Source organism: Miscanthus floridulus, chromosome 4, assembly GCF_019320115.1.
Source record: "Miscanthus floridulus cultivar M001 chromosome 4, ASM1932011v1, whole genome shotgun sequence".
NCBI classification, from domain to species: Eukaryota; Viridiplantae; Streptophyta; class Magnoliopsida; order Poales; family Poaceae; genus Miscanthus; species Miscanthus floridulus.
The window spans coordinates 111,099,571-111,124,605 of record NC_089583.1 but is presented as its reverse complement, the minus strand read 5'-3'; the positions used below and the strand labels follow the sequence as shown (position 1 = coordinate 111,124,605).

Here is a 25,035-nt window from a genome sequence, read left to right as displayed (position 1 = left end):
TTAGAAATCAGTACATGCAGAAACTTAACAGCATAAAAACTTAACTGAAAGTTCAAGGACATACTGCAAGTTCACACTATTTAGATAGTTTCAGGAAGCATTACATGGGTATGTCCTCTGCAAGCTCACACATATTGCAATGACTACAGTTCCTCTCCAAGTTCAAACATACATAGTTTCAGGAAGCATTTTAGGACATACTGCAATGACTTCAGTTAGTCTCTAAGCTTTTCTAAGACTTCAGTTCCTAAAAATTGCAGATAGCAGACAATTGTTATTCACTATCTGTAACCTTTCTGTAAAACCTGTTCTGTCAAGGTAGCCACTACTATATCATAGCCTCATCTGTAACCTTTCTGTAAATCATGTTCCTAAAAATTGCAGATAGCAGATTTAACTTTCTCAGCCTCATATCCGTCGAATCTTACAACCTGAATTTGCCGTTTTTAAAATTGTCAGACTCAATAATTTGCCCTGAGAACAATTGAGATATTGGAGTGAACCTTTTCACCAGACAGTCATCAGACCCAAAAGGTTGCAAGCAGTGGCCAGTGGGTTTGCTTATGAAGCAGCAGTTCCTCTTCTCCACGACGCAAGGCACGACGAACGACAGTGGTGCCATCATGCAGCGGGGGGCCTTCCCTGGGAGCGGAGACGGGCCTCATCTGCGGTGTGCTGCCCGGCGTGGACGCAGACAAGCTAGGCAGGCAACCTGTAGACGACGAGCAATACATGGATGTGCTGGGCCTGACGAGGACCACGGCGGCGCAGCCCTGCTCCTCCTCGGCCGCCTTGACCTGGCGAGGCAGGGCACCTCCCCAGAGCCGACCGTGCGGCGGCCTACGACGGGAGCAGACACCAGCGCCGGCGCTGAAGGATGGAATGCGACGACACCACGACATAGGGAGGTGGGGAAAGATTTGGCGCGAGATTTCCCTCAGCCGCGTACCGGAACCGCGTGCGCGTGCACTGGATCTGCACTCTCGGCTTGGGGACACCGGCGACCCCGTACAATGCTGCTGGAGGCAGCGTCTCGGCCTCGGGCCACGCGACTTCCCCGTCGTCTCGCGAGACGACGCAGACCCGGTCTCCTAGCATCGGCGGGGTGTTTTCTGCAAAATTTATGTCGTGGAGACGAGCTCAAGAGAGCCGTTGTACATGTCCTAAGACTGATTTATCAGTCGACTTTAATACCAGCCAAACAGACCCTATCTAGCAGGCTAGCTCAACGCGGCTGCCCTAAATTTTTGTAGCTGCTCACTGTCACGGACTGCTAATCTAACCGCAGTAGAAACATCTCCTACGCCATCCAACGTGCAGCTCCTGCAATCAATTCGGGCCAGACCCCTCCCTCTTCCTCTGTTTCACATTTCAATCCCCAAGATGATGATATGGATCATGGATGGGGTACTGTTCTGCGCCTCTGCCCTGACAGGCATCCCATGCAGAATTTAACACAACACATTTATCTTGCCCACCCCTCATTTCCCCACAGCCCCACCACCACCACGGCCCCAACGCACGTGAAACGTCATTCGTCACTGCCAACGGGACCACCAGAGCGCGGGGCCCAGGATCCAGGGACGTAACAAAAAGAGAGCTTCCGGTGCCCCAAAGAGCCGACCCCACAGCCAGCCAAGGTCGCTGTCTGCACTCCACTGGCCCCCCCGGATCCCACCACCGGTTTCGTGCCGCGGTTGCTCTGCTCACACCCACGCCACGCCCCACGCTTGTGCTCCGCTTCCGGCCAGCGCCCAGCCCTGCGCGATTTCGCGCACGTCGCAGGGGCAGAAGGGGGCAATCCACGTGCCCCCATTAATTAAGTCAACATGAGTCGCGGCCTCCCGCTACTAGACGGGGCCACTTTCCCCAAACTGCCCTTCCCACCATCCCCTCCAAAACCAACACCCGCTCCCTGTCTTCGTACCCTTCACTCTGCTCCCCCACATCCCGGCCCCGCCAATGGCCGATTCGCCAAACCCTAGCTCCGGGGACCTCCCCGCCGGCGCTGGGGGCTCGCTGGAGAAGCCGGTCCTGGCGGATCGACGTGTGGCTGCGCTCGCCTGCGCCGGCGCGAGGTACAAGGCCATGTCCCCCGCCCGGCTGCCGATCTCGCGGGAGCCGTGCCTCACCATCCCCGCCGGGTTCAGCCCCGGCGCCCTCCTCGAGTCCCCCGTCCTCCTCAACAACTTCAAGGTAATTTACCGCGCCTCCCTGTAACTGTCACCCGCGCCACTCACTGCTCCCGCGGGATCTGCGAATTCCGCGGCCTCCATGTCACGCCGAGGTTGATTCGGGACGGGGGAAAGAGGGATTCCGATGCGCATTAGCTTTATGGCCTAGTTTATGAGACATTTGTGCCGGTGGGATTGGCTTGTGGCGCCGGAATATCGCGCTTTTGCCCCGCGCTTTCGCATTTCCGGTGGTGATATGCGGCTTCTGGAGCTTCCTTTCCCGCGGGGTTCTCGGGGATATGGTTGTTTTTGCTCGGCTCCTCCTTTTGGGGCGCCCCTGCGCCGTCTATTTGGTGCGGGGTGATGGGGAGAGCTATTGCTTGTGCGTCGGGGGGAATTATTCTGTCCGGCACACACTTGGTGGCTCAGAGAACAAATCATCGCTTGGCATTTTTCTTGTGGGGGCTTTAAAGGGCCTTATTTAAGGAAATGTCTCCTCAGCCTCGGGTGGTATGGTACTGGTCTCGAGTGCTAAGGGATGGTACATTTCCATAAAGAAAACACCAAGCTGCTGGGGGAAGGAAAGAGTGAATTTTGCAGGCTTGATTGGACTATGGATGACCATTTCGTTGCTATTGTTTCTTGAGATTGGTTTAAGTGCTGTTTCTGGTTTTCATTCTTCTTTCTGACTACCCACAACCCAAAATAAGTGAGGATAGGACGCTTGATTACAGATTCATAATTATTGCTCTGTTCCAGTTTGTTGTTACTGTTTACATCCTTCTCTGTTTCCGTTTCCAATCATTAGATGCTTGGCAAATATATTCTTCTTACTAAAGTAAGAATTAATGAAGTTAGTATTCATTTCAGATTTCACTGGTGGTTCTAATAAACCTTTAAGGGCTTAAATAATACTATATTGTCATAACAGAAACACTTTGAACAAGTTGTGTGAGCGTCGTTCTACACTATTTTATATTCAATGATTCATATAGATATAGTTTATCCTGCTGGACAAATAATCAAATAGCATTTTTTCTATTTAGGTTGAGCCGTCTCCCACAACTGGTACTCTGAGCATGTCTGCAATCATCAACAAGAGAACTCATCGGGACATACTGCCTTCGCCTAGGGATAATTCAGCTGGTAGTGGCCAGGAAGATGGAGGTTCTCGGGATTTTGAATTCAAGCCTCATCTCAATTCTCAATCGGCGGTATGGAACCATTATTAGAATGATTACTTTTGTAATTCTTTAGCACCATAGAACACGCATCTTGAGGGAGCTACCAAAAAAAACTTTATCTTGTATAGCAGCAAAGGGAGTTTAAGCATTTTGTTTGTACGATACCACTAAAATATAATGTAGAAATTATCTTTAAGCTCTGCAGAGGAAGTTATAGTTCTGATGTGCTTTACGCCACTTCCTTTTAGCAGCATGATGCTCGCTTATTCTTCAATCCTTATCTTATTAGTATTCAGAGATGCAGCTAATTGGTTTCAGTGTTTTACATTTTATAGATAGGATCATAGGAGCTCTATATTGCATTCTGGTTCATGGAATCAATTTGTTTTTTTTTTGTTCTTGTTTTGTATGAAAAAAACACCCCCTTTCTACTGTGTTCTACTACCTCCATTCTATTATAACAGGCGTATTCTCGTTTTTCATTTTGGCCATAATACTGGGTGGGCTGGAGTATCAAGGGATACACTTAATTAGACCACTCAAAACCGAAACGTCTCATGCATGTGAATATCCCAGCACCGAAACGTTACATGCATGGAATGGCACCTTTGGTCCATTAAATGAAGGCGTGGATGCAAACATGGCCTGTATACTGCTGGGCAGAAACGGAACGACGGTTAGACTACGTGGCCAGGGACACAGATGACTATGCGAGACTGCGAGTTAATACGATTTGCATGTGATTGAAGGTTGTACTTGGTATCTGCAAACAGCCTTGTTACGCCTAGTAAAAGGGAACGGAGGGAGTAGCATTTATGTGCATGTTTCGTTGACCGAAATAATAATTACCAATTTACCAACCATATGATTTGTTAGCGTTCTTTAATAGGTGTGTAGTTATCAACAAGTTAGTCGGATAACATAACCGGTCACCCCCCCCCCCCCCTGCTGTTTTATTTTGGGAGTTAGGTAGTCAATTCTGGCATGAAATGAATTTGGACTCTTGAGTGTTGTATTGGAATCCGATTAACTTAGTTTTATTGGGTCTAGTGCATGTTGTCACTAGTCTAAGTTTTTCTACTTGGATTTGCTAGAAATGAAAAGTAGGGGACACCGCTCATTATCATGGTTTGGGAAAATTGCCCTAGGCTTGCAAATGACTCACAAGGGGACCAGGGACCTACCATTGAGCGCCCAGTATTATTTTTTTAAACTGAGTAACTGACCACATATGAGTGACACTGTTGTGTTTGTGACTTTGCGTATGCCACAATTTCAAGTCTGAATGAGTTATGGTTCTGTTACATTATGGCTTGATAACATATAAAATGCTACACTGGAAAATGGATTGATTAAGGATTAAGGAATATATGTTATGATCAAGTGTTAGGACAGTTCGAGGTAAAGTTTGCTAGTGTGTTTACACATTTACAACAAGCCTGTAAATTAGAATATAAAGAGGAAAATCTGCATGAATTTCGTAGGAATAGTCCACAATTGAAGTGGTGTGGATGTTTCCTTATAAAATTTCCATGGCATTCCTATGTTGCAGTACTGAAAGGATTACTCTTTCTGTGGCTTCGGTTATTTTCAACAAAATAGGGTGTTCTAACTTCAACATTGAATGAAGTTGATATTCTTATATTTTGTCCTGAGTCTTAACTAGTCTATTCTCATATGTGTAAAAGTTTTCTTTTTGTATAACTCATAAGTTTTTATGAAACAACTTCAGTATTTATTGTGATATACCCATATGGGGCTTCTATGTTTCTTATTCTTGTTGAGTTGCGCTGCAAATAATTTTGTATTCCATGACATTCATAGTGTTCACATGCAGGCTCCTGCAGTCAACAATCAAAAGCATCATGACACTCCTACGCAAAATCATAGCTCAAATCATGCCTCACCATCTAGCAATTTGATGACTGAAAATAAACCTCTCTGCTCACGGGAATCGAGTCACACAGCAAATGTTTCAAGTGCTCCAAACCAACCTGTTTCAATAGTTTGTCCATCTGACAACATGCCTGCTGAAGTTGGTACATCAGAGATGCACCAGATAAATAGCTCTGAAAATGCTGCCCAGGAGACACAAACTGAAAATGTAGCTGAAAAATCAGCAGAGGATGGCTATAATTGGCGCAAATATGGACAGAAGCATGTCAAGGGAAGTGAAAATCCTAGAAGTTATTACAAGTGCACGCATCCTAATTGTGAAGTTAAAAAGCTATTAGAGCGTTCGCTTGATGGTCAGATTACTGAAGTTGTTTATAAAGGGCATCATAATCATCCTAAGCCCCAACCGAATAGAAGAATAGCTGCTGGTGCAGTTCCTTCAAGCCAGGGTGAAGAAAGATATGATGGTGTGGCACCTATTGAAGGTGAGTGTGCCATGGTTTTCTGTAATTACATTGGATTCCGGTGCATTGCAATTTCGACTTGAGCATACATATATCTAGTTTTGCATTATGAAGTATTTTCTTGCTCATCTTGCATGTCTGTTTCAATTGCTTTTGTAACAACTTTAGTTCCTGAGTCTTCCAAATTCTTGAGAAGGAATGATTTGAACATACAATGATCATTTGATTCCTAAGTTTCTTAATGTTTACCTGTGACATTTTGTTGGGTCTGAGAATTTCTGTTATTATGCAGACAAGCCTTCAAATATTTATTCCAACCTCTGTAACCAAGTACATTCAGCTGGCATGATTGATACTGTTCCGGGTCCAGCTAGTGATGATGATGTTGATGCTGGAGGTGGAAGACCCTACCCTGGGGATGACTGCTAACGATGATGATGATTTGGACTCGAAACGCAGGTAAAACATGGTTTGAACTTTGGACTCAGTATGCCCTAAAGGCTCTCTCCTCTCATTGCTAATCCTGTACTCCACAACTGTGTGACTAGGAAAATGGAGTCTGCTAGTATCGATGCTGCTTTGATGGGTAAGCCAAATCGTGAGCCCCGTGTTGTTGTACAAACTGTTAGTGAAGTTGATATCTTGGATGATGGGTATCGCTGGCGCAAATATGGGCAGAAAGTAGTGAAAGGAAACCCCAACCCACGGTCAGTACTCATTTTGTTCATTATTTTTGCCTACTATTATGTTTTCCTTCTTTTTTTTATTTGACATTCCAAGAGAATTTTAACCATTATATGATAAAAGTCAGGGTTACATTATTTGGACCAGAAACTAGGAAATGTTTGTAATCAGCATATCTTATTGCAATTGATCATTTGTGTACCTGTTGATTTTTGGCCCTTTCTAAAAAAAATTGTTATTACTATGCTGGTTACTTGTGCTCTCTAGAAACTTCAGTCCAGAGTGGAAATGACCAAGAAACAATAAAATTTTCTACTTAACGTTGATAAGCTGAAAGGTTGACTTTGAACAAATTTGGAGGCAGATCTGGTAAACATGTATGGTGGAAAGATGCAAAAACTGCTATGGACATCTATCTCAAATATGGAGAAGGAAGCCTTCTTATTAAGATCTGTCCATGTGTCCCTTCAAGGTCCCTCAGAGCTAGAGTCCATTTATTCTGTTGATTTGTGCTGCCATTTTGTACTGTTTGGCACCTGATCTGGGCAGATACTAGCCAATACTATTATGATGTGTTCTATTCCCTTTGCATAGATTGCATCTAACTACACAAGAATTAAAGTTATGAGATATATGTAAAGTGTATAAGGAAGGAATATCAGGTGCTTCACATTTTGTTTATACCATCATACAAGTACATGTTGATTTATGTATATATCCTAGCCTATTCGCCCTACCCTGCAAAAGTACATTTCATGTAGAAAATAAACATTGTCTTGCACTCTTTTCCAAATATGTAGTTTGCATAGATAAAGTGTGTATTTTTTAATTAATAACATGAAGTCAAGGCAATCGATTGGTTGGGATTTGTCTTCTATGCTTGATCTTTTGGTTCGAAGCCTTTCATGTAGTTTAATAATGGCTGGGAAATAAGGCTTGAAAGAACTTACTCTTTATTGGGTTGCTAGCTAGGCATGTGGACTCCAATTCGTGTTGGGTTGATACCTACGGTTGCCAAAATTTTGATGGCGCTGTCCTGGTGATAAGATTGGCATGCCTCTAGTTTTCTGCACTTTCTTTTTTATAAAGAATGACACATTAGGCTGTGCATTCATATGTAAAACATATTCACTTCTGTTCTTGATTGCAGGAGTTACTACAAATGCACACATACAGGATGCCCGGTCAGGAAGCATGTTGAGAGAGCATCACATGACCCGAAGTCAGTGATCACAACATATGAAGGAAAACATAACCATGAAGTCCCTGCTTCCAGGAATGCAAGCCATGAGATGTCCACAGCTCCCATGAAGCCTGTGGTGCATCCTATTAACAGCATCATGCCAGGCCTTGGTGGCATGATGAGAGCATGCGATCCCAGGGCCTTCACCAATCAATATTCTCAGGCAGCCGAAAGTGACACCATCAGTCTTGACCTTGGTGTAGGTATCAGCCCTAACCACAGCGATGCAACAAACCAAATGCAGCCCTCAGTTCCAGAACCTATGCAGTATCAAATGCAACACATGGCTCCTGTGTACAGTAGCCTGGGACTTCCAGGAATGCCTGTGACAGCAGTACCTGGAAATGCAGCTAGCAGCATATACGGTTCCAGAGAAGAAAAAGGAAATGAAGGGTTTACTTTCAAAGCCGCACCTTTGGACCGATCAGCTAACTTATGTTACAGTAGTGCTGGTAACTTAGTGATGGGTCCATGAGTGTCTCTGCTGATGGTTATACCTCCGTGAATCACATATTACCGTCATCATGAAGATCTCTTCAGAAGATGCTCTCCTGTGTATCATCCGCACATAATTGGAGGCGGTCAAGGTAAACCTGGGAGCTGCAGCGATGACAGATGATGTCTTTTGCTGCTTGGAGGTACTCGCTGTATGTGACGCTGCAGCTCAACATTCGTTGTACAGCAAACCAGTTATGATTAATTAGATTATGATAATTTGGTTATGTAAACTTCTTTCTGTACTGGAATATGGGATAGAACCAAAGAGCCATCTGGTGGCAAAGCCTTGTTATCTCCTGCATATGAATGATGCCAGTATGATATTCATATGAAATGAAATGTATCATTTCACAAGTTCGGTTTCTTCAGATATGCAAATAAACCGCCAGGTTTCTGCAAACTGAGCTGAATTATTTTTTCTGTTGATTTTCAGCCCCACTAGCGAAGATTTCCGAAGGGTTAGTTAGAAGGGTTGATGACCTTTCTGACTGAGATCACTCTTCAGAATGCACCCAGATTTTCAAAGCACAACTGATTAACTGAAACATATACCCAAACTTACTATTACTACTACACATTATCAGGCTGGTAGTAACTGCCATCACAGCATCAGGCTATAGGTGTTCTATTCCGACTCAGTATCACCACAGGCTATAGTTTTAGTGCTCAGCCAAACATATCTAGACTACTACGAGGTACTTAGAAAGTTACAAGAAACATTCTCCATCAGATGAACATTCTCTGAAGTCAACACTAGTGCCATGCCGACGAGACTATCAGGGGCCTGTTCTTCCACCCGAGGTAGAGCACGCCGTCCCTCTCGGCGAGCTTGTAGTCCGGCGAGTAGCTCTGCAGCAGCGTCCTGATGGTGGCGTTGACCAGCGCGCTGAGCGGGGACGGCCTGAACCCGGCCATCATCAGCCGCGCCTTCCACTTGCCGAACACCTCGTGCCGCTCCACCCGCTCCTCGCCCTCGCAGGCCACCAGGTTCACGATCTCCCGAGCCAGGCAGTGCTGCTCGATGTTGATCCGCTCCCTGTCGTCCCTCGGCAGCGCCAGGTCGATGGACTCGAAGATGGCCGTGTAGTAGTCCAGCGTCTCCGCGAACCGCTGCGCGAAGGGGGCCGTGTTGGTGTTGGACTCCTGCTCCACCAACGTGAGCACCTTGGGCGACAGGCCCTTCACCAGCCTCAGGATCCGGTCCCGGTGGTTCGCCGTGCTCACCGTCTCGTCCGGGATGTGGTGCAGCTCCAGGGTGAAGTTGACAGCGACGGCTTCGCCAGGGACGATGCCGAGATGCCCCTCCTCCACTTCGCTGCTGGAGATAGCGACTGCGTCGAACTGAAAGGGCACCTTGTAGAGGCCAGCAATGTGTGACAGCCTCCTGCCAACCAACTCCAGACCGCCGCCTCGGGCGTAAGCTGAGACTGAATCATCAATGCCGGTGATCCTCACGAACGGTGGCCCGCCAGGCCTGGCTGCAAGGGCTTGAAGGAGGGAGATCCACTGAGTCCCTTGAGCGATCTGGAAGTCAATGATATGGATCCTGTCTTCTCCCTTAACAGCCTCGGCGATCGCGCCGTTCGCTGACATGTAGCCGAACTTGAAGTAGGGGCAGGCCTCATAGAGGAAGTGCATGTAGGAGAGGAGATCAGAACTCCTGGGCTCTTTACACTTCAAAGCTTTGTAGATTGAGCTGCCAGATGCGGCGAGCCTGGCAACAAGACCTTCCACCATGTAGGCTCCCAGCCTCTCAAGTGGCTCACCAGACACTGAAACCATCTTCCTCAACTCTGGGATCATCAGATCAATGGCGTAGCTGTTGTTATGTTCCACCGCTCTAGCGCAGGCAATTAGCAGCTCCTTCAGGTTCCCTTTGGGCATGCTCATCATGTGCTTCCACTCCTCGGGCTCCAAGGAAAGTTGGTCTGCGACGGAGATCTCGAGACTGTTGACTGTCTCTGGGTCTGTCCCCAGCATTACAGCCTCAAGATCCTTCAGCTTCTGCTTGAGATCAGTAGGGTCCTCAGTGACACATGAGGCGCTCACAGGTGATCCATTGCCATTTGTGGAGCCGGAGTGGCTGTCTTCATGAGATACAGGGCTGCCACTCCCAGCATGGACACTTTGACTGGAGGGAGAACCATGCCTTGAACAACCAGAAGCTGCAGAGGAGTCCAGTGTGTACTGCTTGTGATTCTCATGGTCTTCAGAGCCAGCATCCGGTGAATGAGACCTCATGGTGTAATGACGCTGCGGCACGACATGGGTGTTCGAAGCTGACTGGTATGGATGACAGTGGTGCTGTGAGTTACCAGAATACAGGAATTGCTTGGGAGTCTGCCTTGGGACGTCGCCAAAGGGGTGCACCATGCGGGAAGTTGGAGTGTCAGCCACCCTGGTCCAGTAGAGAGTCCGATAGACTACAACTCCAAGTTATCAATAGCTTCTGGTAAGACAAGCATGTCCAAATTTGAAGTCAATTCGGAGTTTACAATTTGATTGCTGATATGTGTGAATATGTCTTCTAGTTGTCTAGGAGTAGTTTATGAAGATCAAACAGAATCTGCAACAGTAAATTAAGCATGTGAGAACAAAACCTACAAAGTAATGTACCAGTAAGAGAATTGGTACTGAAGTTTGACAGTGAAATATAAGAACCAAGTACACAGCCTTGTCGCTTACAGAAATAAATATGGTGTGCTAACTCAACAATAAGCACTCACAGAAGTTCCCAACTGTCACAAGTTGAGAATTAACTCCTCAGAAAGCAAGTTTTTTTTTTTTGAGAATTCAGGAGGGGAAAGAAGCCCCTACTGTTTAATATATATAAGAAAAAAATAGTTTGGTGTGTTCCTCAGAAAGCAAGTTGTGAAAATTCTACAGTTAGCACATACGTTTAACAGCATCTCTAGTAAATCAGGAAAAAAAAGAGAGTGTCTCTCCCTCAAAAAGGTTCTCTTTACTGAAGGTAGCATGCAGCTATTTTCATCCATGCTAACTCTGAAAGCCATGACAGAGCATATATAACTAGTTAGCCTAATCAGAAAATGCTAGTTGTGGAAGCCAGATGCAGACCAAATAGCAATCCCCAAATCCTCCACTAAATTTGCATCTAAACCGGGCCAAAAATAGGGCCACAGTAGCACACCGAACCTCGACAAACACAAGCACGACCAGCTATCTCCAAATTCCTGCTGACAGAAAGGGGACGCAGGTGGGTAGGAGGATGCTGTAAGGGCAAGGCTGACCATAGAAAAGCTACGATTCTGCGTCATGGTAAGGGATGTACACAACACTGTACAATCTCCGAACCAAACGTGCTAGTACGTTGTACCTACTGAGTGCTGAATTGAGGTACGAACAGTCAACAGAAGAGAGGCTGCAGGCGAGAGTCATAAAGAATTTTCTGCGGCAAACCAAACCCCCGCACAAGGAGTTTGACCAGCACGTTGAACCACTCCCGGCACAAGAGTTTTTTTATCCTCTTATTATATAAAAATTCAGAACATTAGGTGGTCAAAAGCTTCTAGATCTGTTTTTTTTTTCTGTCACGGATCAAGAGATCCGCGTAAGCGCGTACTAACCACCACTCGTGTGCATCGTGCTCATCCTAAGACCTAACGATTGACATGTGTTTTAAAAAAAATAGAAACAAGAAATTCCCCACAACTTCACAAAGCAAGGCCATGAATGATGAATGTGCTGTATGAGCCTATGGGGGTTGTGGAGTACTTGTGGTACTACTACTAGTACGAGATGATCCTGTTCCTGCAGGATACTGTATGCAGGAAAAAACAACCACTTTTTAAGGAAAATGGAGAAAGTAAAAAAACATCATTCACCAAGAAAAGCTCCCTTCAGAGTTCAGAGCAGCTTCGTTGTACTATACTTTTTTTTTTTTGAAGCTCCCACGTCTCTCGGCGTCACAGGGCACAGAACAACGAACTGAGCGTCTAGATCGATTCACGCAAACCACTGTCACATGCCAAGGTCAAAACAGCGAGGCCCCGAAGCGGCACTAACAGGGGCAAGCAGAGACGACACGCAGCCCGAGCAGAGTTACAGGAGCTTGAACCTGAACCCTGAAGCAAAGCAAGCAAAGACAACAGCTTCCCATCCGTTTCGGTTGCTAACCGCACACAGGCCCGAGCTAGTACCACCAGCTACCCAAGAAGAAGAAGGCAAGCAAGGCAGGAGGCAGGAGGCAGAAGGCAAGCACGTACCTCTCCCGTCGTCCGGCGGGCGCCCAGGCCAGATCCTTAAGCAGCTGAGGCTTCCGTACTCGGAGAGCGGACAGCCAGGCCCAGGTAGCTAAGCCCCTAATACCCCAGCTGGTGGAGCAGACAGGGAAGAACAGGGCAGTAACACAGGGAGGGGGCGCGGTAGCTGGGGAGGAGACGAACAGTACTTTATCAGCCAAACAGGACCGGAGAAGAGGCGGGGATGGTGCGCGCTGGGCAGTGGGCACGGGCAGGCAGGTGGTGGTGGCCAGGCCAGGGGAGTGGGATGTTTCCGCCGAGGGAGGAGGGGCAGTGGGTCAATCGGGGTGCCGCCGCGTATTTCTACCCGCGTCGCGCGTAGCGTCTCGGCGTCCGTGCGTGCGTAGCCTGTGCAGCTGTGCTCGCCCCGCGGTTTTCGTCGCGTGATGTGTGGGCGGGGGCGCGCGGGACCCGCCGCGCGCCTGTGTTCAAACCGTGGGTCCCGACCCGAGCCAGCCGCAGCACGGTGCGCGCACTGGACACTCGCACCGCGCGCGGGGACAGCAGGAAAAAAAAAATCTAGACCGCGCCCCGCCTGCCCGTTGCCCGTGCGGGCGTGCGGCGGTAGGCGTCGCCGGAGTAAAGACGGAGAGGGGGCTCGTCATCAAAATCATAATAGGGCTGTTCTTTTTCTAAAGGCGGTACAGTGTATGGATCCAGATCGCAATTATTAACTTCTTCAAACACAAGCTGCTAGATCATGTTTTAATAGCAGCTGATGACCAAATTGAATAAGGGAGCTTCTCCTTCTTCCATTCCAAATTATAAGTCATTTTATAACTTTATTAAAGAGTCAAAACATCTAAAGTTTGACCAAAATTATAGAAAAATACAAAGATTTATAACATCAAATAGTATACTATAAAATATAATTAATGCTAATGAGGTCGTTCGGCTGGTAGGTAGAATAGTGAATTTTGGATTATTTTGGATGGTTGAATAGTATTCTGTGAGAGAAAATAAGCTGAAACAAGCTGAAACAAGCGGGAAGTAGTATAGCCGAACGCCCTGAATAATACTTATTTGATGTCATAAATATTATTATTTTATTATATATTTTTTGTTAAACTTAAGATGTTCTAATTTAAAAAAAAGACTTATAATTTAGGATGGGGGAGTACATCAAACTAGTAATGTGACCTGGATAGATACTAGAGTAGAGGTAGTTAGTTTTTTACGGTAACTAATTAGATTTTTAACTTGACTTTTTTCTTTTAAAAAATGTTTCATTATTTATATGACTATAATTGTCATCTCGATTAGTCCATGAGGATCAAAACAGGTGGGCTAAAAAGAGCTAACACGAGAGGTTGGGAGAACTAAAGTTTAGTCTATTTGCTCCAAAAGGGGTCTAAACTAGGCTAAAAGTGCCTTAGACTGTCTCCAACAAGGGAGACCTAAATACGGCACATATTCCAGCTTTTGGGTCTCCCATAGGAAAGGGTCACGCACCCGTAAACTCGCCCTCTCCAACAGCTACCACGGGACTCTGCACTTGGCCGCGCCGTAGCCATCTCCGTCAGCGAGGGAGCTCCAGCCTCTCCGTCAGCTCCGGCCATCTCCGTCGTCGTCCATCTCCCTTAGCTCCGGCCACCACCCGCTGCGGCTCCGGCCAAGATCCGCGTCCTTCGCCGCGGTGTAGGGGCACGGACGCGGCGGACGCAGCCCAGATCCCGTGCGGGCGTGGTGGAGCAGAAGAGATGCGGCCAAGATCCGGTGCGGGCACGACGGAGGGCAAGGGGCGGATGGGTGCAAGTGGACGGGCAGGTGGCAACGGGCGCGGTGGAGAGGTAGCATCTCCCTGAGCTCCGGCAAAGATCCAGGTGGGCACGAACGCGGCAGAGACAAGAGGCGCGTCGGCAAAGGTGGAGGTGGCCACAGGCGCGATGGTCGTCCATCTACGGGCACGACGGTGTAGGGGCAGGCCGCCGCAACCGGAGCAGGCCGTCGGCATGGCCGCGCGGCTTGCTGGGAGGGTGGCAGCGGGGCTCTCCTTCTCGGTGGTAGCTGCGGCGGTCGGGGATGGGCTCGCGCGCGGCAAGGCCGCTGTGCACCGCCGCCGGCGGCTGCGGCGGACCGGGGCGGCCTCCCTGCCCCGGCGTCCGGCAGAGACGGCGATTTGCATAGCCAGGAGAGAGGGGATGCTTTTTTGCGTAGCGTTTCAGCTGATAGCCAAAATACTTCGTGGGTTTGGGTCCTCCGTTGGATGGTGTTTTTTGGTAGGCAAAGGCACTGTGAGTGACGCATTTTTGGTATAGGTCTCTTTATTGGAGACAGTCTTAGAGGGTGCAAAGGACACCCCCATACCCTCGCCAACTCACCCCTGCATGGCTATGCATGTGCATGGGTTAATTAAATTAGAGGTAAATTGGTCATTGTAGGATGAAGGACTAAAGTTTAGCCTATGGATTCAAACAACCTAGCAAAACTAAACTTAATCCTTGGACTAATGATCCAAACATGCCCTACACCTACTTGCACGAGATCTATCTGCCTATTATTGACTAACTCCTTGGCTTAAATGCATCTCATCTTTTCCATTTTTTTACTCCTATCCCGTGGGCAGTGGGCGTGTAATTTATGCTGAGGCCAAATTCATGTAGCCTTTAATTATTTGGTGAGCTCGATAAAATCACCGTCAAGTCTCTCACAAGATTTCTAATTATTTAATTCTCTTATAAATTCAAATTTTGAATTACCTTGTACCTCACTTAAGAGTTAAGACCCATGGTTGTCTTTTTTTTTTCTCCACAAGACATGACTGGATGGATTCACTTGCTCATGTCTGTTGCCGTTGTCACCTCGAACAACCGCTAGTTGGCCCCGTCATTGCACCAACATCCATTAGAACAAGCATTCCAAAAACCAACTATGGAATCAACACTGACCCTAGTGAGTTGTTGATCTCCAGCGTTCTACTTATGCCACTCTAACGCATTGTTGTGAACCTTGCTATGAGGCTATGACCATGTTTGTTTCCATTTGTGATCAATTTACTGGAAAGAGGAAAAAAGTATACCGCTTTGTGTTGCTCGTGAACTTCTCACGCGTGAGTACCAAGGAATCAATTGAGTGATAGCCGGTAAGATATCAAAAGACAATACATTTTTCACGATTTTGTCATAATCTTGGTCGACTAAACTTGTTTCTCTCTCCTTGACCATTGCCATGACATACATCAAATTTGAGCCACTGTCGTTGTAATTGACACATTCAATTTAGTTGTTCCACTTCGTGGATATGGATGGTGATGCTAAAACGTTCCATCAGGAACATAGGGAAAAAGTGGACCGATGATCTTAGACTATAAGCCGAATTTGAAGTGCTTCAAACTTTTTTTTGGACATGCCAAAAGATATCGGAGACCGACTTTGATAACTCTTATGCATGTGTTTTATCTCTCTCAATCTTCTATAGACGTTTCTCGTACTTTCCTTATCTTTTATTACTATGAAAAATAGAGTTATAATGCCTTTTTGAATTCCGTGTTATTGTTTTTTTTCATACTTGAATTTGTAATGGATTATTTTTATATTTTTGTATATCTTTTGATATAATTAGACCGTTACAAATTTACAATATATATACCTAACCAATGCGTACTTCTTAGCACTTGAGTGAAAAAGATATGACTTTTTAACTTTACTTATTGCAACACATAGATCTTGTTTATTTATGTGTTTTCCAACATATATAAATTGAACTATTATTTCTTATTTTCAATGTTAAATTTAGATATTTTTATATTGCAATTTATATTGACTATAGATATTTTCCTTCCATTTCATCATCATTCAATTTTCGCCTTCACAAATCATATTCTATGTGGACTCTTTATTGAGGTATTTTTCTTTCTGAACTAGTGCTATTTTGTTTAACTTATTGTTTTAAACTTACTTTTTATTAGCTGTACTAGGTGTATTCTCTTGTATTTAATATAATCCTTTCTATCATCATAAAATCCAAAGTTGCATAATCTTTTTTATTAATCTCGTAATTTTCAGATTCTCTTGGTGAATGTGGGGATCGTTTTAATACTATTGTATGGATATAATAGATATATGACAATCTTTTTGTACAAATATATACTCCTATACGTACTAAAAGTACAAAGGAAAAGAAAAGTAAAATAAAAAAGTGAAATGATTGTGATAGTATTGCACATGTAAATATTCTTTTTGCTTTTGTACTCCACACGTATGTCGGTACTGGGAATACGGATTAAAAACAAATGCAAGCTCATATGGTTTCATTTGAGTACCGCACAAAGCACGCACCTTTTGCAGCGGAGCTCTCCCACACGCAGACGCAGGGCATCTCCATACTGATCGATCTAGGGTGTGTTTAGTTGGGGAGGTAAAAATTTTTGGATGTCATATCGGATGTGTTGGAAGGATGTCGGGAAGGGTTTTTGGATACTAATAAAAAAATAAATTACAGAACTTTTCAGGAAACTGCGAGACGAATATAATGATACTAATTAATCGGTCATTAGCACATGTGGGTTACTGTAGCACTTAAGGCTTTTTATAGACTAATTGGGCTTAAAAGATTCATCTCGCGATTTTGCCGAGAACTGTGCAATTAGTTTTTTTTTCGTCTACATTTAGTACTCTATGTATATGTCCAAACATGTTCTTTTATTGTAGAAGGCAATTTTTTTTTTAAAACTAAACACGTCGGCCATACAACCATATCCCTTAGCTTTTCCAGCACATCACCGGCCGATTTTTTCATGTGTACACACAACTAAAAAAGCGCCGACGCCCTAATCATGCCGTAATCTTTTATCATTTCTCTCTTTCTAACTGCGATGATTTCTTATCTGTCTCAGTGTTATCCCCCGTCATCTCCTTTTTTTATCTCTCTCTCCCTCTCTCCTTTGATTTTGACAGTACTTTTGCATTGAGAAACCATTTTTATACGTCTCCTTTTACTTCTAGATCGCATGGTGGGGTCCATCAACACACCCTAACCATAGTGTGTCACTTGACATGTATAAATAAATAACAATAATAAATACAATAAAATGGTACGATGTGCAATTGGATTTTTTTAGATACTGACATGATGGCCGGGTTCGTATCCTTCTGCTGGCAATCAGAACGGTAGGCATCATGATGTAAGTACGACTCTTTGGTTAAGCATAGAAGTCAAAATTGTGGAAATCCGGAGGGGGTCATGCTTGAGAATGGGGAGTAGCTGGCTATCGCCTATCAGTCTGTTCGCTGGTTAGATAAGTCGTTTGGGCTGGTTTGTACGGCTGATTTATTGTGACAGAAAAACATTGGTCATGTTCGCTTCTCTTATAATCCGTTTTTTTCAGCTTGTTTTTTCAGTCGAAACAATGTTTTTCTCTCACAACAAATCGGCCGAAACAATATTTCGGTTTGTTTTTTTAGCGAAGCGAACAGGACCACTGTACCATGAGGCTGAAACCAACCAGCGAATAAGGCGTACGAAGTATAGGAAAGCAGCGTAGCGTAATTAGCTTGGCAATGATCCAAAAGCAACATGAAAGGAAAGGTGTTTCTTTCTTGACTACAAAGAGGCGTCTATGTATGTGGCGCCAGAATTGGGCACTTCGCGTAGAGAACGATCCATTTTCGTTACGAATTATACAAGGCGTCGCCCTCACCCGTATGCCTCTTTGTGCTCGTGCTTTTGGGCTTTTGTTGCTGTACACCTAAGATGTTATCTTACTAGAGGTTGCGAAGGAGACTCCACGTCTATCCTCAAGCGACGTTTGGGACTGTTCACATTAATACTCACTCGTAGATGAACTAAAAAAAAACGATAGGTTTTACAAATTCTCATAAAGTCAGAAATAATTGGCCATTCATTCTTCAGGCTTTAATTATTGATGACAATAATAGCTACTAGACCTGTCCTGTGTTTCAAATCTTGCTTGGCCATCTATTTGTTCTTGTTTGCACTAGCTACATGATGCTCGATGGTGATGGCCTGATGGGTAGGTAACAACAGTTTGTTGCCATGGTTGCGTCACATGTGACGACTCCATTAGATTGCATTATAGTTTCTTTTGCATGGTCTTTTCTAATAACCGGTTCATGTTTGGCATCTACGCTGTACCTGTGTAATTCTAAGAAAAGATAAAAATTAAGATTGTCAAATAATTCTTTTGAAAGAAATCACCAATATTCAACATATTGTAAATTTGATCCGAGAAGTTTTTCTTTATTACAAGGAAACAAATTGCGGTGACTCTTTTTTTTTGAAATGTGAGTGTGGTGATTTGGAGCATAAGACTGCCCACAGTGTCGGCACCGGGGCAGCGGTGCTGAGAACGAATTCGTACGTGCCAGCGGGTACCGATGTCAGGACTCGAGTCTATCTACAGCGTCGGCATCGGTGCTTCCTGTGCGTGGACCCCACTGAGGCCGCCGACTGCCACACAACGGTTCCGGCACCAGCTGCACGGCAGGGTGCGCTCGTAGGCAAGCCACATGCCTCGGGTCTAGCACCGAAATTTTTACAATTTAGTCCTTTTTTTAAAGTTTATCACAAATAGACTTCTGATGGAAAGAATTCATAAAATAGACCCTTAGCTCGGCGCCATTGATGCTGGTGCCGAGCTAACACGTCTCGGCGCCAGCGTCCCTGGCGCCGAGGTCCTGCGCTCGATGGATGACATGGCAGGGAGCTCGGCGCCGTAGATCTTAGCGTCGAGCTCGGCGCCAGAGTGACTGGCGCCGAGCTCCCTGCCATTTAACCCCGGCCCAACCTTCCTGCCCGAGCGTTCTTCCTCTTCTTTCTCCTCCCTCTCGAGTTTTTTCTCTCCCCACTTCACGAATCGGCATATTGGACCTTGAAAACCTTGATTTGATCCATAGATCTTTGAGAACAAGGTATCCTCTCTTCCCTCCTAGTTTTTTCGCATCGATTCGATATATATTAGTTGGATTTTTGAACGTAATAATCCTCATCACTTTTGGTTCATTGTTGTCCATCAAATAGGAAACCCTAGGTTTAGGGTTTAATGTTAACTGCTTTCGGTTCTTAGAACGAAATTGGTTGTATTGTAGTTATGGTTCTCATTGATATTTATTTGTGATGTTTTGATTTATGTTTGTTAAATTACATCCGTTTTGTTAGATGCAAGAAATATTTCAGGAGGAGTTTTGGCGACAACAGGGTCGTCCTCGAGAATTATACCCCGACGCGTCTAGAAAAGATGCCCCCATCCCTCCTGACCTCCCTGTCCCTAACTGTGACTGTGGTTTCCCGGTCCATGTTTTTCAATCGAAACATCTGGACACAGCGGCGCGTTGCTTCTACACATGCAGTCGTTTTAATGTAAGAAATTGTTTTCACTATCCTTTTTTTTACTTGTGTAAGTATGCTACTAATATTTTGTTGAAATCTCGTTTTGTAGGATCATGAGAGGTGCTTTTTCTTTCAGTGGATCGACGGTGCAGACAAGTTTGATCCTAGGTACCTCCTTTTCGACGATTGGTTTAGAGGGAGACATCCACGTGAGCACTTCAAGCGGTGGGTTCCACCCCCCTAACCCTCCACCAATGACGGCTAAGGAGAAGCACCTAGCGACAGTAAGACGACTCGAGAAACCTCCTCTGTGCGATTGCAGAGATCGAGCTGTAATAAACCCTGAGAATACGTTGGAGTTTATGTGTCCAAACAAGTATGAAGATAAGTGCAAAGTGTATGTGTTCAAATCTTGAGCTATATGTGTTCATGTACTAATGTCTTATTATTTAGGTGTTTTCAATGGCGAAGTGTCGTTTCAAGGAATGGTTGTACGGTCCTAAGAACCAATGGTCGGAAGAACCGCGGAGGGTTAAGGAAAAGAAGAAAGAAAGGGTAATCTACAAAGCACCTCCTGTCATGTACGAATGTGGTGTTAAATCCAACTATGGCATAGTTCCTTCGGAGCTTGGAATAGACCATTATTGCGGCTATATGATTGAGTACGATGAGGTTCATTATTTTTGTGGTAAACACGAAATCGTATTTTGTTTCTTTTTCTAAGATGTATATGATATAATATTTCTTTTGAACAGAGCACTAGGAAATGCAGATGGGAATGTTATGGTGGTCAAGCTAAGTTCTTGGATGAACTAAAGAAGAGGCAACTAATTGCATGGAAGAGGGGATATGGATCTGACTACGTCAACCTATTCGTTAAATATCACAAAGAAAAGATGCATAAATTTGCTAGACAGCGCGGTATTTATAACCCGATCAATGTTGGGCTTAACAAATAGGGATTGGAGAGGCGGATGATGTTAGAGGAGAAGAAGGCAAGGAATAAGACAAGGGAGGAGACAAGAATACAGATGCAGGTCTTGAACGAGCATGTTGCTATATTATGTGCCCGTGAGTGCTTGAAAGTCTTTTTTCGTTGCCTGATTTTAAATATAATATAATCACGTTGCTAACTGATTGCATTTTATATATGAAGGGATTGGTTACAGCGAGAAACATGCCTCAGAGGTGGCTCGTGTAAGGTATGAGGAGAAGAAGTTAGATGAGCATAGATCATGAGCTAGTCGCACCGTTCAATCACCGATTATGTTGTCTGATGAGGGGGACGAGGATAAGGACGATACTGGCAGACTGAGTGAGCTTATTGCTCTAGCAGAGGCAGACATGCAGGCATAGGAGGCTGAGGACGACACTGGTAGACTGAGCGAGCTCATCGCTCTAGCAGAGGCGAGCATATAGGCGAAGGAGGCTGAGGACGACACTGGCAGACTGAGCGAGCTCATCACTCTAGCAGAGGTGGATTTATAGGTGGAGGAGGATGACGACGCGTTCTTCACTCAGGTCACAACAGTCGCAGATGAAGCAGAGGCCGCTTACTACAGGCGACAGGCAGGTCATAGCAATGTAGGTGAGCCTAGCCACAGCAACAGGGTTGTGGTAGAGGACTGGTACTCGGATGATGAGTTGCTTACTCAGTACGTTTCAGACTGAGGATTTGAAAGTGCATTTGCCCCTATGTCTACTATCGGCACGTACTTCTAGTATTAATATGTTGTGTAATGTGGCATAGTATTAAACTTTTTATTATGTGGTTGTTTTTATTATTTATGGTCTTAATATTCCGCTTAATGATATGGACGTATTGAAATGTGAACACTTGCTGAAAAAACCTAATGACGTATGATATTATATAAATTAACACACGAAACACATGAAATGGCATGTGACTACATGTACCGAACCTGGGTACAGAGTTTTCTTCGACTAAACCTAACATGCCTTAGGTAATTAAACCAAACAACAAACACATAGATGTGGTATGTGAAAAAGATAAAGTCATCCTAGTAGTGTGGTCACATAGCAAATTATGTTGCACCTTCTTCATAGTAGCCTCCTGTTGTTGTTGGTGGTGGTGGCGGGGGTGATGGGGGAGGCCCCTTGTTGTTGTGGTTTGGACAGGTGCAATATGGATCATTGCAGAGTGCCTCCTGTGAATCGGCACCATTGTTGTTGTCGTCCTGTCCGTCGTCCTTGTAACCGCTGCTAACTTCCCTTTCTAGATCGAAGATACGGTCCTGTAGGTAGTAGATGTACTCCGCATGCGGATAAATGAGTCTGACAACCATCTCCAACTACCGCATTGGGGGTAGATTAAGCATCGAGAACCGTAGGTACAATCTCCACATGCAGATAAGGTTTCAGAATGGGAGGGTCGATGTGTGCCTGATGATCCATTACTATGGTAAACCTATGAGGGATGGGATCGACTAACAACCGACGCACAACCACGTCCAAACATTGCAGCTGGCTCTTCATAGCCGATCTCACATAGTTCTCCCACTGATCCACACAACCAATTGAGATCATTCGCCTGAATATGTTGGGAGGAGAACCTAGGTGCAGTACACCATCAACTGCAATGCCATCATCTCCAAGGCAATGCAGCTCCTCTCGAGCCCTTGCAACCATCTCAATAAATGAAGGCCTATCATTGAATAGCACAGGCACGCTTTGCATGTCAACAAACTCAACATATCCATAGCGATCGCTTTCAACGGTGCCTCCATGATATATGGTAACTAGGTTGTCCATCTAGTTCAAACACGTAACGAAACACATGTCATTTAGTCCAAATTAGATGATAGATAGTACCTAATAAGTACTTTCTAACTACAAACTAAGTAAATAAGATAATAACTATGTATATATATAGTGTACTCGTTAAATAGCTAGATCATATGTAGTTAACTAAATATGTAACTACATATCTAAGTAGCTATCTAACTATATCTATATACCTATGTATCTATGTTTCTATCTATCGACATATATATCTCACTAGACCACTAACTAAATCAACTACCTGAGTCATGACATTAACTAGTAAATAACAAATACCAACTAAGTAGGTACATTGCATATTTATAATTTTTACCATTCTAACGACTGATCCACGGACGTCGATGGAGTCGCAGCGGACGAAAGGGCGTGGGTCAGGCCGATGATCCGGGCTGGCGGTGGCACGACCGGACGCTGTAGGTGGCAGGGTTGGCGGTGGCGTGGGATGCCCGGCGCTCCGCGCGGCGAGTCTGGCTCGACGGACATGGGGGGCACGGCGGTCGTGGCCGCGTCCAGTGGTGGAGGGTGGCAAGGCGGGGCGAGGAGAGGGCGTGGCACGGGAGCAGGAACTGGGGAGGAGACCGAGGCGCAGACAGAGGGGCAATGGCCACGGCGCGGCGGCGGCGGCGAGGCGTGGGACGGCCTCGGGGCGGCCGCGGTGGCGCTAGGCGGCCTCGGGGCGCAGGCGCGGCGGTGGGGCGGGCTTGGGCGTGGGCGTGGGTGCGGTGGCGTGGCCTCACGGCGTGAGCACACGCGGTGGCGCGGCGGTGGCATGGGCGCGGGTGCGGTGGCGCGGGCGCGGTGTAACAACCCAAAAATCCACACACCAAAAATATCAACTATAAAATTTTTCTCAAAACTTCCATGTGATGATGAGTGTCATGTAAAGTAACCCAACCCAGGAGTTGCATTAGAAGTAACTCAACCTAAGTCAACACATAAGCATAGCATGTCATATGTGGATTATGGTTATTTAATTTATATCACATAGATGTTGCATACATGTTAACTTAAATTGTGATTTGGATTCTCATTGCTTAATGTTATACTTAACAATTCCATAAAGTTATTATTAAACAAAATTCCCTAAACTCCAATGAACAAGTTACCTCGGATTTAAATTCAAATTTCAAACCAAATTTGAATTCAAACAAATGGAAAAGAAATGAAAAATAGAAAAGGAAGAAGAGAAGAAGGCCTCCCAGCCAGCTGCTCGGCCCAACCCGCACGACCAGCAACCGGCCCAGCCAGCCCCGCCAATGCGCTGTAGCCAGCCAGCCGCTCAGCTCACGTGGCCCAGCTTGCGGCTGAAGGGTCGAGATGGCGACTAGAGGGGGGGGGGGTGAATAGTCTTTTCTAAAACTTAATCGTGTCGGCTAACCGATACAAATGCGGAATTAAAACTATCGGTCTAGCCAAGACTATACCCCACTATATATGTTCACTAGCACCTTGCAAAGATAACAATTATGCAACAAAGGTGCCGGGCTAGCTAGAGCTCTCCTAAACAATTCTAGGAGCACGGTTACACAAACCAATGCCACTAGTACTTTAAGCAACAAGGGAGCTCCTACACATGCTAGTAAGCAAAAGCACAAAGCTAACGATACTCACTAGCAATGCTCAATAACAAGGCAACCAATGCCTAATTAGAGAGCGCAAATACTTAGCTACACAAACTAAGCAATGTGACTAACAAGGTTACTAAAACCAAATTAGCCACGCAAGGGAGCTACTTTTATGCTACGCAAGCAAGAAGGTAATTAGCAAGCTACACAAGCTATCTAATTACAAGAGCAACTACACAAGCTTAATATGTATAAAAGTAATTGCAAGCTTATGTAACGGGGATGCAAACCAACGGGAAGAATAAGGTTGACACGATGATTTTTCTCCCGAGGTTCACGTGTTTGCCAACACGCTAGTCCCCGTTGTGTCGACCGCTCACTTGGTGGTTCGGCAGCTAATTAGCATCACCCGCTAAGCCCGCACATCGGGCGCCACAAGAACCTACCCCTTGAGTGAGGGTAGCTCAATGACACGCTTTACTAGAGTTGCTCTTCGCGACTCCCGCGGAGCGAGCACAATGCCCCTCACAAGCACTTCTCCGGAGCGCCGCACAAGCTTCTTGCGCGCTTCGACGGAGACCACCACCAAGCCGTCTAGGAGGTGGCAACCTCCAAGAGTAACAAGCACCACTGGCTTGCAACTCGATCACCTAGTGCCATTCGATGCAACCTCACGATGCAATCGCACTGGAATCGCTCACTCACATAATCGAATGATCACTATCAAGTATGTGTGTGATAGAGGGCTCCCAAGCACTCTCAAGCATGGATACAAAGTCCCCCAAGGTGCTCAGCACCAGCCATGGCCGAAGGCCACTTCTATTTATAGCCCCAAGGGCTAAACTAGCCGTTACCCCTTCACTGGGCAACGGTCGGGCCGACCGGACGCTCCGATCATGTTGACTGGACGCTAGACCTCGGCGTCCGGTCACTTGCAGACGACCACGTGTCCCGGTTCCAACGGTCACTTGACTTG

General features: G+C 45.6%; 1 protein-coding gene and 1 pseudogene across 1 annotated transcript; one reads left to right on the top strand and one right to left on the bottom strand.

Annotated features, from left to right (window-relative positions):
- Positions 1–1,701: 1,701 nt before the first annotated feature.
- LOC136550331 (WRKY transcription factor SUSIBA2-like) lies at positions 1,702–8,466 on the top strand (annotated as a pseudogene).
- A 209-nt stretch (positions 8,467–8,675) lies between these two features.
- On the bottom strand, positions 8,676–12,691 carry LOC136550332 (chitin-inducible gibberellin-responsive protein 2-like). The gene is made up of 2 exons (XM_066541876.1): positions 12,370–12,691; positions 8,676–10,709 (listed from the first exon to the last, which is right to left on the bottom strand). Exon 2 carries the CDS (start codon positions 10,514–10,516, stop codon positions 8,897–8,899), a length of 1,620 nt encoding a protein of 539 aa, XP_066397973.1. The 5' UTR covers positions 10,517–10,709; positions 12,370–12,691; the 3' UTR covers positions 8,676–8,896.
- Positions 12,692–25,035: the final 12,344 nt, after the last annotated feature.